Source organism: Arachis hypogaea, chromosome 14 (genome assembly GCF_003086295.3).
Source record: "Arachis hypogaea cultivar Tifrunner chromosome 14, arahy.Tifrunner.gnm2.J5K5, whole genome shotgun sequence".
In the NCBI taxonomy this organism is placed as follows: Eukaryota; Viridiplantae; Streptophyta; class Magnoliopsida; order Fabales; family Fabaceae; genus Arachis; species Arachis hypogaea.
The window spans coordinates 120848497-120860877 of record NC_092049.1 but is presented as its reverse complement, the minus strand read 5'-3'; the positions used below and the strand labels follow the sequence as shown (position 1 = coordinate 120860877).

Below are 12381 nucleotides of genomic sequence, written 5' to 3'. Positions count from 1 at the left end.
GCTATATATCACAATTTCTGTTGGCTCCCTAGCATTCCTCTTAAAAATACATAAAACAATATATATAATAATTACTTTAATAACTGATTTTTTATAAAAACACAAAACTTTGTTTATGGTCCTATAACAAATAATAAGTGCAAGTGCAAGTACAAGTACAACCTTAACCGTAGTTTAAAAATTACGCAAGGATTTATTGTTGTGCTGTGTGGGGACCAATCACCCTACCACTTCACACTTCACACTTCACACTTCACAAATCCCCAATATGCCCTGCATTCTCACTACACACATTATTCATCATCATCACTTACCATCATATTCATTTCATTTTCATTAAAGAATAATATATCATGCACGTACAACACATATACAATCTAATCAAAGGTACTTAACTCCTCCTTCCAAATAAAATAAGGTGCCTAAATATATTATTATAAAGTACGTATAGGGTATGTATTCTATAAACCATGCATGTACATGCACCTTTATATATTATATATCATCACTTTAGAATAATTTAGATATATGTAATCAATGTATACACTACAAGAATAATTAGTTTTAACGACAAACTTTTAACGGCAATAATACAATGGCCACTATTTTTTGTATTTAAGTTATGTTTTTGTGGCTATTATATATTTGTCATTAATATTATATACTATAATGACAATTATTATTATTGCCACTAAAAATATAATAAAATTATCTTTAATAAAAAGTTTTTAGTGGCCATAATACTATGGCTGGTATTATTTTTATTAACATATAAAAAAATTACTTTTAGTAAAATGTTTTTAATGGCCATTGTATTATGGCTAGTATTAGTTTTATTAAAATCTTTTTTTATAACAATTAGAGAGAGAAGAACAAAATTCACGGACACCCCCTTTCTCTTAGCAACCTAACCATAAACGCAATCAACCATCACCATCCCTCGTCGCCGAACTCTTCTCCTCTAGTAGAGGATGCTGTCGCCACCGATGGAGACAGATCGTGAGTGTCATCACACTCTTCTCATCGCCGAACTCTTCTTAGCTCTCATCGTTCCTCTTCTCTCTCTCTCTCCCTCTCTCTCTCTCTCTCTCTCTCTCTCTGCGAAACAATGAAGAAGGTGAGGAGTCGCCGAAGGTATATTCGCCAAGAACACCGACACCGGAGACAGCATTGCCATTAAGGTCATGGCTAAATCCACCATTCTCAAGCATAGAATGGTTGAACAGGTCAACCTTACGCTTTAGTCTTCTTTGTTTACTTATCTTCTCAATTATTGTTAATTGTTCCTTTGATTCCTTTTGTTTTAAGTCACACACTCACGCTTGTTTTTCATTTAGGTTGAATTTATATCAGCCACAAATACAAGGTCAATAATACACTAATACGCATTCCTTCCATTATTTGTTTACATTGTGATTTTTTCTTTTATAATTTGTGGAAAATTGAGAATATGCACATAATGTGTTTGAGAAAATGCCAGCTGGAGCTTCAACCGTTTCTGATGATTTTATGTTGCAGGAAGATGTGAAACTCATGGTGGGAACAGGCCTTGATGCTTATAGGTTATCCATTTCTTGGTCAAGATTGATTCCAAGTATATAATACTCCTAACTCAAACTTGTGTTTGTAATGAGAAACGTTGAAATTTAATTTATGTTCTGTATTAGTTTCTATAGTAAAGCCTTGTATAATACTCCTAAAATCATGTATGTTAATGAACCCTTATACACACTGTTGTTTGAATTAATCAGTGAAACTCTTGTGCTTGAGACACAATTGCTTATTTTACAACTGTAGAAAGAACTGAGAAATATGAATCTAACAATCACTTGAATGCGAATGCAGAAGAGACTTCATAAATTATGCAGAAGTGTGTTTCAGAGAGTTCGGTGACAGAGTCTTATATTGGAATACTATGAACGAGCCGAACGTGTTTACCATAGGTGGTTATGATCAAGAAACAACCCCACCTATACGATATTCGCCCCCATTTTGCCAGAAATATAATAGCAGTAGGGGTGACTCCACAACTGAGCCTTAGTTGGCAGTTCATCATATTTTGCTATCACATTCTTCAGTAGTGAGATTGTATAGAAGAAAGTATAAGGTATATAGTATTTACTTGTTGCAAAGGAAAAAGCTTTGACTTAGTTACTTAGCTTATACCAACTCTTAATTGAAGTTCATAGTCTTTTTATATTGAATTTAGATTATTCTTCCTGCAAATGATACAGATGAAGACTGGGCAGCCACTCAAAGAGCCCATGATTTTTTTATTAGTTATTAAGTTAGAGACCTTCAACTGGTTGTTTTACTCTCATGTTCTCCTTATTTAGATTACTTAGTTGCATAACCACAAGGCATTACCTTTGTTCTCCGGAAATTTGATTTTCTTGATCCTCCTTCATGTAAGATACTTTTTTCTTATTTGAAAGTTTACTAAATTGTTCTTTTTTTCTTTCTTAGTAATGTTAAATAACTGAACTTGATTCTCATTTGATTGTGGTAAGTTGCTTCATTTCTTTTTCTTTTTTCACTTGTTATTTCAAAAGTTTTTGAATTCTTTCTGTGGCTTCTTCAATGGTGTTCTACTGTTACTCTTGTTCTTTTTATCGGCCCAGAGTTCTGTTCCCAACTGATTTTAATGCATATGTTTAGTTTCTCTTTATTTTAATCTTCCTGTTCCATCTTCCATGACAATTAGTGATTTAGTGGATTTTACTCGACTATAACTTGGCGATGAATGACTGGCTTTTCTGCAGTTGAGTCCTTACAAGATGCCTTGAAGCAATTATATCTGATTGATGCTATTGATGAAAATGGTGCAATTACAAGTATTGGACAGAAGATGGCTGGTAGTTATTTCTCCTTTTCTTTTTTGGTTTAATTTTAAATTAGTCTGGAGAAATCATGCATTTCACTATCATTATCTTCATCATGAGATGTCATTCTGAATGAGTATTTCAACAAGTTCCTTGTGCACTATTTTCTTTCTAACTTTATTAATTTTAATTTTATTTTTTTGTTCTAAAATTCTATGCAGAGCTTCCATTAGAACCTTCCTTATCACGAACCTTGATGGAGGCAAATGATTATGGTTGCATACCTAAGGCTTTGACTGTTGCTGCCATGTTATCAGCTGAAACTACATTGCTACCAGGGTGGAGGTTTTCACTCTCTCTCTCTCTCTCTCACACATATATTATTTCAACAACAAGGGTGAATGCGAATCATTATAATGCATTGTGCCATTGGTAAAGTAGTGTGACAAATGGCTTGTTTTGTTAGGTCAACAGACACAAAGGAATTCATCACTTCAAGATGTGACAAGAGTGGAATACTTGCATGTATATATTGGTGCTGTGCTTGATTCCATAAGGTAATGCAGTTGCTAGTTTTTTGTGGTTTGAAAAAAAAATGAGAGCTTATTTTTCTTGAGTTACTACTCTATTTAGCTTATTTAAAAAGTAAAGATAGACCTTATGAAATTTTGGTTACATAACATGTGAAAACTGGTTTTTGGCTAACAAGTTACCTTAAAGTAGCCGATTCAGTTGGATCCAGAATAGTTTGATTCTAAAAGGCTCATAGTGCTAATGAATTAGACCCTCGTAAAAGGAAAACACAATTGCTTTATGTGTGTATATTTTTCTCATTTGATCCTAAATTTTTCTTTTCAGAGATTGATCAAACATAAAGGGATACTTTGCATGGTCTTTCATGGATGTATTTGAATTTTTGGATTTTGGTTTAAGTGTTTGAAATGCTTTCTGCAGAGCTTCATTAAGATTATGTTTGCATATATCCTGAAGACATATCTCTTGGCTTAGTTTTACAGGTACTTACTAGATTAATTGTGGTCATAAAATAATTTTTAATATATATGAATTGATGTTTATAAATTTATTTTTTTTAAAAGAGTAATGGTGTTGTGCGAAAGTTTCATGAGTAATGATCTTCTGAGTAGGTTTACAATTGAAGGCTTGAACATTCACATTAATTAGACTGCAGCAGCCTTTAATGATTGATTCATTCATTCAAATTGTAAATGGAAGGTTTCAGAATGAACTTGGTAATCTCATGGTCCCTCAATTCAATAAATATTTTTAATTGTTATTGACAAGTTCTTCCCACTGTATTACAAATGTTAACCATTTATAAGCATTACTCTCTTTTTTATTGTCAATACTAATGTCTAACTATTTAATTCTTATTAAAATTTGTATCAAAGTCAAACCAGGTACACATGAGCACTCTTTTTTCTATTCAAAGTTTCACCCACCTAAAGAAAGTTTTAGAAGATGACTCGTCAAGTGGCAATTCATCGCTAATCAGCAGCAATTCCGACTTAGGTTCTTGCAGGATTGATATAGTTATAGCCTTGTAGTATTTCTTGTTTAGATTTGTAATATAATATATTACTTTTCAAGGAATTTTTGTGTATCAATATTTTGAGATTAATGAAATATCTCATTTTGTAGTAATTAATTTCAGTATATTTATATTATGCATAACAATAAAATTTGTTGGCAAAAATAATTGAGATTCTAATAAAAAGATAGTTCGTTGCTTCTAAGAAAATAAGTATAATATAACTAAAAAAGTTTTAAGATTTTAGTGGCAATAGTAATGGCCAATAAAAGTGAATAACATTACATTTTTAGTGGCTATATAAATTGCCGATAAAATGGGTTTTGGCGGCAATACTAATAGCCGCTAAAAATGAATAACATTGCAATTTTAGAATAACTTTTGGTGGTAATATAAATTGCCAAGAAAATGGCCGCTAAAAATTATATACTTTTTGTGGCCATTAAAAAAGTCTTTACCGACAAATTTTATAATTGCCGCTAAAACCTTTTAGCGGCAAAGCATAAGACGGCTAATGTCTAATTGCTGGTAAATGTATTAGCGGCTATTTTTATTGCCGCTAAAAGCAAAATAAATGGCCGCTAAAAGTGATTTTTCTTGTAGTGATAGGAGAAGTAGTTTAGAGTCTAGACATTATAATTAACTATAAAGCACGAATAATTAGCTGAGTTACGTTATCGTATCTGTACCTCGAACATATTTTAGATACGATACTTATCGATATTTGTTCAATATATGTGCCTGTATATTCAATCGTATCTTAATAAAAAATAAAAAATTATTTTTTATACATGTGTAAATATACTTAAATATTATCACGTGCCAACATATTTAATCTTATTCTTAATATAAATTCTTAAAAAATAAATTTAGAAATAATATATTATTATTTATTAAAAAATATTTTAAATATATTATATAATTAAAAAAATATTAAAAATAATTAAAAATTTATTTTATATATATACACCGTATTCTTGTAATAATTTATAAAATTTAAAAATTCATGTGTGGAAAATTTTATATCATATCGTATTTTCTGTCAGTGTTAATGTGCATCACAATTTGCACGCACTATATATATGAACAGATTGTAATCCCAAGAATCTTAGGTTAGTTAAAAATAATTAGTATTTATTCGGTGAATTAATATAAAGAAACAGGGTTGGCAGATAGTTGTGCAAGCATAGCATGATATAGTGTGCCATGACCATATGTAAAGGAGACCAAACAAGGCAACACGCCAGAATATGTTACCATATATATGTGATAGGAAAAATTTCAATCGGAAACATCAGTATTTCAAGTATTTTAACCGTTAATTTTAATTAATATATATTATATATATTTTTTATAATTCAAATCAACGGTTAAAACAATTGGAATACCAGTATTTTCGATATACTTGAAACTGTGATATTCTTCTTTTGCCTTCATATTTCAATACAGTAGGGACAGCTCTGTCTCCCTTGGCTCGAATCACTATCTCTTTTTTCTAATTTTCCTTATTTATTTTTATAATTTATCTGATGATCAAATTATATAATTATTTTAAATATATATATCTCTGTTATTTAAAGTTTAAATTAGATGGTTATCTTATTAGTTATTAATGCTTATACATTATAACTACAACATTCTTAGTAACATAAATTAAAATTAGTTAAAATAATGTATAGTTGTTTCTTAATTAAAGATGTTAGAGTTCATTATGTTAATAACTTATGAATAAACTTTGTTATTGTTGTATTATATGTGCTATGATGAATGTTTTATGCGAGTTGCTTATTTATATATAGGCTAAGAATATAATATAATTATAACGATGAAATTAATCTAATATTAAACTAAAAAACATAATATTAGTTCAAAATATACTTAGATATTATATATATAATATTCTAAATATATTCTAATAAAAGATGTTAAAAAATTATAATTCTAATTTTCTTAAGACTTATGCATATATATAAGTAATTATAATTACATTCGCAATTTTACATATGATTTATATATGAACGATTTTATTTATTGTTTAAATGTTAAATAGAATAATTTATTATTGTTTTGATTTGGACCGAATAAAAATAAATTTGAACATTTTATTTTATTTTGAGAGTTTAAGGTGACTCCCAAGGCCAAGCCACTCAAGATCCGGGAGCCCCCCTTCCTCCCCTTGGGCCCTGCCACCACACCCCGCCCATGAACGGGTCGGGGCCCACTCCACCCAGCAAGAAGCAGCAGAAGGAATTCGACTCCTTCGTGCTTCCTCCGCCCGACAAGAAAGGGATAAAGCCCGTTCAGTCCCCTGGTCCTTTTCTTCTCGGCACCTTCCCCCGGTACGTTTCCCCCAGAGAAGAGATTCTCAGTGAGCCCTTGACTCAGCAGGAGATCGACGCTTTGGGAATGGAAAAGGAAAAGCTTTACCTGTTGTGTTATTTAGATAGAGATGGTTTGACGCATAACATGTTGGACAATATTCATGCTCACTGGAAGCGAAAGAGGGTCTGCAAGATTAAGTGTAAAGGAGTTTGTAGAGTTGATATGGACAATGTCTGCCGCCAGTTAGAGGTTATTATCTTCTTCTCCTACTTTTTTGTTTCTTGCTTCTTCATTCTTTATGTTTCTCTAGCCTCCTAATGTCATTATTTGGTTTACCAGGAGAAGACAGGGGGGAAAATAATCTACAGAAGGGGTGGTGTGTTGTACCTTTCCGAGGCAGAAACTATAACTATGGAACACGGCCGCGGTTTCCCCTGATGCTGTGGAAGCCTGTGCCTCCAGTATATCCTAAGCTTGTTAAGCGTGTTCCAGAAGGTTTAACGCTACAACAAGTAACTGAAATGCGTAAAAAGGGAAGGGAATTAATTCCCATATGCAAGCTAGGTACCTCTTTAATGTTGAGAATGTCCACTACAATTCATCTTTAAAGCAAAATTATTGTTCTTTTCTGCTGGCAAACAGCCATTTATCTGTCTTCATTTTTATTGTTTATACAAAGAAAATGATATATTTTCTTGTTGCAGGAAAAAATGTCAGAGAGGCATTTGAAGAGTGTGAACTTGTCCGCATAAACTGCCAAGGGCTAAATAAAAGTGACTATAGAAAGATTGGAGCCAAACTAAGGGTATAAACATTTTTGCCACAATTTTGTATGCAATATTGAATGAAGATCAAATGGATTTAAGCCTTTTTTATTTGTTTATTTGGTTTTGCTATTATATCATAAGACTGTTTTCTTTAAAAACTAATGATGATCTGTATTTTTTAAATGTAGGATCTCGTTCCATGTGTATTGCTTTCATACTTATGTGGAGAGGGCAAAATTGGAAGTCGGCTCTACCAAATCCCACAGATAATTCAAAGGGGCCCAATGAACAAAATAACAAGATACTAGCATCAGAAGTCTCAGCATCAAGTCGGCAGGAGAATTCATTAGAGAATGAAGGCAATGACACTAGCATGATTTGGCTTTGGAAAAAGTTGAGGTGTCGTCTCCCATAGAAGATAGCAAGCAATCTGTCACTAGTGCTACTTCACTTGCAAGAAAATCTGAAGCCGAATGTATAAACAATGTTACAGGCTCCTATGGTGAGCGGGAGTCTCGCTGGAACATTCTCACTAATATGACTTTGTCGGATGATGACAGCCATGCTAATTGCCCCTCAGAAGCTTGGAATGAAAGCAATGGAGCCGAGGATATGATGGATAGCAAAAGCTGCAGTGATGGCCCTTCTACATCAGTTTTAGGATCTGAGGTAATGTTAGGAACTAATGACAGTTCTTATTTTAGATGAAGATTCTTTGGATGTTGACCCTATTTATCAAACTACAGTTTCCTTTGCCAAATCAGCTTCCTCCGGACCAGTCTTTAGGAGACATAGTAAGGTTGTGGTTCAAAAAACTGCCAAGCAACAAGGTTCCGCTTCCTCCAAGGGAAAAGAAACTGCTGCCATTCCTGTGAAAGATAAAGGTGAAAGGGAGAAGACTCAAAAGAGTTCTAAAATTCAAAGAAAAACAAATTTTGATGAACGATTTCTTAATGTTGTACCACGAGGAACATTACGAGTAGATGAACTTGCAAAACTCTTAATGTGATACTTATTGCTATCATAAAATGTTATGATCTTATCAAATGCACCATTTTTGTTAATTTGCAATGTCCTACATATTATTTTGTACTGAGTGAATACTCATCTTATCACCTGATTTTAACTTCTGATAATTTTTTTTGAAGGACTGAGGCCCCCAATAAAAAAAAATGTCTATTTCAAGCTAATTTTCAAGATGAGTATAGCAGAACCAATCTCCAGCATATCCAATAGACAAATAGCACATAAATACTTACAATTTTATCATATAATTCCCCTCCCATTACAAACTCAAGAATAAACACTAAATATTCTAATCAGGGTAATTAATCAAGGGAAACTCACATTTGAGGCAGAGATGTGAAGTAATATGATCCAAAAAAGATTCATAATTAAAATATATGAGCATGGCAAGTAATATGATCCAAAAAATATTCATAACCACCTCAGTAATATAGTCAACAGCCTGCTCAGCACCAGTTGGTCGCTCAATGCTTTGACCTCCACAAGTGGTTGCAACATGACAACCAGTAGCTACTGCAATCTAAATTGCAGCAAAACCTACTGCTCCTCCACCTCCCACTACTAATATCCTTTGTCTGTTGAGATAAACCAAAGAATATTAGTGAGTAAAACAAAAAGAGGTTTTAGCAAGATGAATTTAGAGGGTATAAGATGAAAACTTAAATTCATCCAATTGAAATCATACCCTTCAGTTATTCTGGCAGTACTTTTTAGATCACGCCAAGCCGTTAGTGCAGCAAAAGGTATTGCACTTGCTTCCTATAAGATAAAAAATATCAGCAAACATGCTTTCAATTTTTATATCTCTTGGTTAGGAAGGACAAAAAGGTTTCCAAGAAATAAGAACATTTTGGATGATATGTGGCTCACATTTTGAACAGATCAACATGACAGATAAAGAAGTTGGATATGTTTCCTGATTAACATAGACTACAAGAAGTCCTAAAGAAACTAAATTTGATGTGAATTGAGCCTATAAAGCATGCAAATGTTTCATAATCTATAGGACAGGCCAGCACATTTTTCAGATGTTTCCTTCTAGCTACAGATCTTAAAATAATTATGTTTTTCAATGTACTGCCATTTTTATATTCAAAATTCAGTTACGATTAAGTCTTGATCATAATATAAGCCAATCACTATTGCCGAACCTTTGGGTGAATTTTATCATATAATATTTTTTGTTTTTGTCTAAAGGATAATAAATCTCAAGCAACATTATCATGTCCTAAATAAAACTCATCTTTTATTTTTAAAAGAAATAACAGGACCACCGACATGCAACCTCAGTCACTAAACAAAGCATATTATAATATATTAACTAATTAATTAATTGATCCAGTACCAATAATATTGGGTTGGACTTGCTTGGTAGTCACAGATCCTGAAAACAAAAAGGCAAAGATGAAATATTATTAGAATATGATTTTTTAAGGGGATCTGAATTGAAATTTGATGGCGAAAAGAAAAACAAAAGAAAATAAACAATAGAAAAATAATGGAAACAAATCCATCAAGATATAGATAGATATGTGTATGTGAAGAAGAAATAATATAAAGAGTTTGGAGTGTGTTGTTTTCATACCATAAAATAAATAATAATGATTGATGATCCTTACTCTTCAAGGTAGAAAGCTGCTATCTAAGCTTAGACAAACTATTATCTATCTCTGTGTGTGTGCAACACCAAGTGAAATTTTCTAAAGAGATTTATATAATAATATATTTTTAAAAAAAGACAAGTGAGTGATTATTATTAGTGATGACTGGTGACTTTAGTGGCCCGTTTTTAATTAAAAATCTGATTAAATTGTACTCGATCAATTGTACACGTTCTCCTTTACTTGATATCTTCAAAAGAAGTTAAGACATTAATATATTTAGTCCATATCATGAGTGGTGAGGAAAAGACAGCCAAACAACATAAAAATTTCTCAAGTAAAGAGGGAATGAGAGAGCTCACATTGCCTACAAAGACTGAACGAGAATCTATCTCCTCTCTGTTGACCTGACTAGCAGATGCAGTTCCAAGATCTATCCGGAGATTAGAATCAATAACAGACAATGGAGTCTAACAATACACTGGGATAACATTATTTACACATTAACATAGATAAGAATGAGAAGGGAATGAAAAAGAGATAGAAAAACATAACAAACCACATAAAAAATGGTCTAAATGTATAATGCAATAATATTAAGCATGAAGTCATGAAGTCCTGTGAACTCTAAAACAGAGGTCAATAAAATTCAGTTTGAATTTGTTCATAACCTGAATATTCAAATGAGTATACAAGAATATAGCCTTCACAGCCAAGTGAGAGAGTGCTACTCATTAGCCAGTAACAAACAAGCCAAATCATAATCATCCAACCAGAAACAAAACATCTTGTAGGCAAAGGAGTTAGGACATGTTCTATGATCAATGCAGAACGAGAAATCATTTACAAAATAAAAATTAAAATAGCTACCCTGAACAGATCCCATCTCCTTCTTGACCTTGGCTTGCATCTCTTTAAGAGCAGCAGTTTCATCTTCTATATCCTTCAAGCGCTTATCCATGTCATCAAAATCCTGCACTTACAATAGCAGTGGCGTAACATCAAAATGTGAAATGTAATCAGCTAAACAGACCCAATAAATTATTGGCAAACAAATATACTATCAGAGAACAAATCTGAACTAACTTCAGTCTTGGTCATGGCTAAGTAGGTTTTCATCAGCAGTCTAGAAAGCATCCTTGAGATTATCAAGCCATTCCCTGGTGAGTTCATTTCCAAACTGCTTCTGCTCAACGTCAGCAGCCAGAGCTTTAGCAGCCAAGATAGCAGTCTTCAGCCTCTCAACCAACTTCTGGTCCGGCTTCTACCTTCTAATTTCACTTGTACATATGGTAAGCAACGAGTGTTCCTGACTGTAATTAGTTATTATCAGGTTGTTAATTGGTTTAAGAACTGTGGAGCTTAATATTAGTTGATAGTTAATATATAGCAACTGAAAATGGTTTTGTAAGATAAAGATGACATGTGCTGGATGCCTCTTTGCAGAAATGTTCAGCGGATTATGGAAATGGAGCTTACAAAACCATGCCTGATGTATTGGTTATCGTGGACAAAACCATTGCCATGGAGAAACATGATGAGAATTTGAGAAGCAAAATGGTGATCATGCACAAACTGTTTATGCCATTATATATATAGCTGCCAATGTTTTAAGTAATCCAATTCATTATTATGTTTGTAGTGCTCGAGTCATGAATTTAAAAAGAAATTTCCATCTTTGAATGCCGGAATCCCTAAGGCTTCTATCACAAGTTGAGTCTGTACTTCCTCTTCAGGAGTGTCCTAAAGGGGCTAGTGACAGCCTGTGCTTCTTCACTGGCTTCAACAAGATCTTGACGATTACAAAAGAAAGCACATGCACCAGGAGGCGACAAACTACTGTAAATATGACAACCAAGTGCTGATACTCTTCACATCATCGCTCTATTTCTCAGCACTAGTAATGACATTCTTTGCTTGCTACTTGACAAGAAAAAAAGGCAGAAAGACAAGTATCATTGTGGGAGCCCTTAGCTTCTTGGCTGGAGCAATACTCAATGCAGCTGCACAGAACATTGCAATGCTCATCAAAGGGTATTGCAATATTATGTGCAGCTGCATTGAATATTGCTCTAACCAAGAAGCTAAGGGCTCCCAGAATGATACTTGCCTTTCTGCCTTTCTTTCTTGTCAAGTAACAAGTAAAGAATGTCATTACTAGTACTGATAAATAGAGCGAGAATGTGAAGAGTATCAGCACTTGATTGTTATATTTGCGTAGTCTATCACTTCCAGGTGCATGTGTTTTCTTTTGTACACATCTGGGAAGAATTTTCTCGGGAAATCGTTCATTG

At 33.0% G+C, this 12381-nt stretch overlaps 3 protein-coding genes across 19 annotated transcripts; 2 read left to right on the top strand and 1 right to left on the bottom strand.

Moving 5' to 3' along the window:
* The first annotated feature begins 829 nt into the window (after window positions 1-829).
* Window positions 830-4484, top strand: LOC112743893 (probable pre-mRNA-splicing factor ATP-dependent RNA helicase DEAH4). 15 transcript variants are annotated; one of them, XR_011871199.1, is made up of 10 exons: window positions 830-1226; window positions 1338-1366; window positions 1519-1594; window positions 1846-2107; window positions 2763-2855; window positions 3044-3167; window positions 3289-3379; window positions 3777-3838; window positions 3968-4072; window positions 4232-4484. XR_011871199.1 is itself a non-coding variant. In XM_072214779.1 (4 exons), the coding sequence occupies exons 1-3, from the start codon at window positions 2744-2746 to the stop codon at window positions 3368-3370; spliced, it is 318 nt and encodes a 105-aa protein (XP_072070880.1). In that variant the 5' UTR covers window positions 2606-2743; the 3' UTR covers window positions 3371-3379; window positions 3777-4484. The 15 variants fall into 15 exon arrangements, 3 of the variants coding, with proteins under 3 accessions (XP_072070880.1, XP_072070881.1, XP_072070879.1); XR_011871203.1 differs by lacking the exon at window positions 3968-4072; XR_011871202.1 differs by lacking the exon at window positions 3968-4072 and having other exon boundaries at window positions 3681-3838.
* Window positions 4485-6450: 1966 nt separating this feature from the next.
* LOC112743047 (CRS2-associated factor 1, chloroplastic) lies at window positions 6451-8524 on the top strand. 3 transcript variants are annotated; one of them, XR_003813704.2, is made up of 5 exons: window positions 6451-6942; window positions 7033-7257; window positions 7398-7498; window positions 7649-8129; window positions 8207-8524. XR_003813704.2 is itself a non-coding variant. In XM_029292240.2 (2 exons), exons 1-2 carry the CDS (start codon window positions 6574-6576, stop codon window positions 7129-7131), a joined length of 468 nt encoding a protein of 155 aa, XP_029148073.1. In that variant the 5' UTR covers window positions 6475-6573; the 3' UTR covers window positions 7132-7258. The 3 variants fall into 3 exon arrangements, 1 of the variants encoding a protein (XP_029148073.1); XR_003813705.2 differs by having other exon boundaries at window positions 6475-6942; window positions 8225-8524; XM_029292240.2 differs by lacking the exons at window positions 7398-7498; window positions 7649-8129; window positions 8207-8524 and having other exon boundaries at window positions 6475-6942; window positions 7033-7258.
* LOC114925150 (uncharacterized) lies at window positions 7494-12132 on the bottom strand. The gene is made up of 8 exons (XM_072214784.1): window positions 11567-12132; window positions 11174-11400; window positions 10958-11060; window positions 10072-10520; window positions 9832-9870; window positions 9172-9245; window positions 8908-9061; window positions 7494-8329 (listed from the first exon to the last, which is right to left on the bottom strand). Exons 2-4 carry the CDS (start codon window positions 11258-11260, stop codon window positions 10327-10329), a joined length of 384 nt encoding a protein of 127 aa, XP_072070885.1. The 5' UTR covers window positions 11261-11400; window positions 11567-12132; the 3' UTR covers window positions 7494-8329; window positions 8908-9061; window positions 9172-9245; window positions 9832-9870; window positions 10072-10326.
* Between the last annotated feature and the right edge of the window lie 249 nt (window positions 12133-12381).

Excerpts from the sequence above, each read along its gene's own strand:
- LOC114925150 (XM_072214784.1), bottom strand. The coding sequence starts at position 11,260 with ATGAACTCACCAGGGAATGGCTTGATAATCTCAAGGATGCTTTCTAGA. Across the intron at positions 11,061-11,173 it reads TAGCCATGACCAAGACTGAA|GATTTTGATGACATGGATAA; the intron begins GTTAGTTCAGAT and ends TTGTAAGTGCAG. Across the intron at positions 10,521-10,957 it reads GGAGATGGGATCTGTTCAGG|ATCTTGGAACTGCATCTGCT; the intron begins GTAGCTATTTTA and ends ATCTCCGGATAG.
- LOC112743047 (XM_029292240.2), top strand. The coding sequence starts at position 6,574 with ATGAACGGGTCGGGGCCCACTCCACCCAGCAAGAAGCAGCAGAAGGAA. Across the intron at positions 6,943-7,032 it reads ATGTCTGCCGCCAGTTAGAG|GAGAAGACAGGGGGGAAAAT; the intron begins GTTATTATCTTC and ends TTGGTTTACCAG.
- LOC112743893 (XM_072214779.1), top strand. The coding sequence starts at position 2,744 with ATGACTGGCTTTTCTGCAGTTGAGTCCTTACAAGATGCCTTGAAGCAA. Across the intron at positions 2,856-3,043 it reads TATTGGACAGAAGATGGCTG|AGCTTCCATTAGAACCTTCC; the intron begins GTAGTTATTTCT and ends AATTCTATGCAG. Across the intron at positions 3,168-3,288 it reads ACATTGCTACCAGGGTGGAG|GTCAACAGACACAAAGGAAT; the intron begins GTTTTCACTCTC and ends TTGTTTTGTTAG.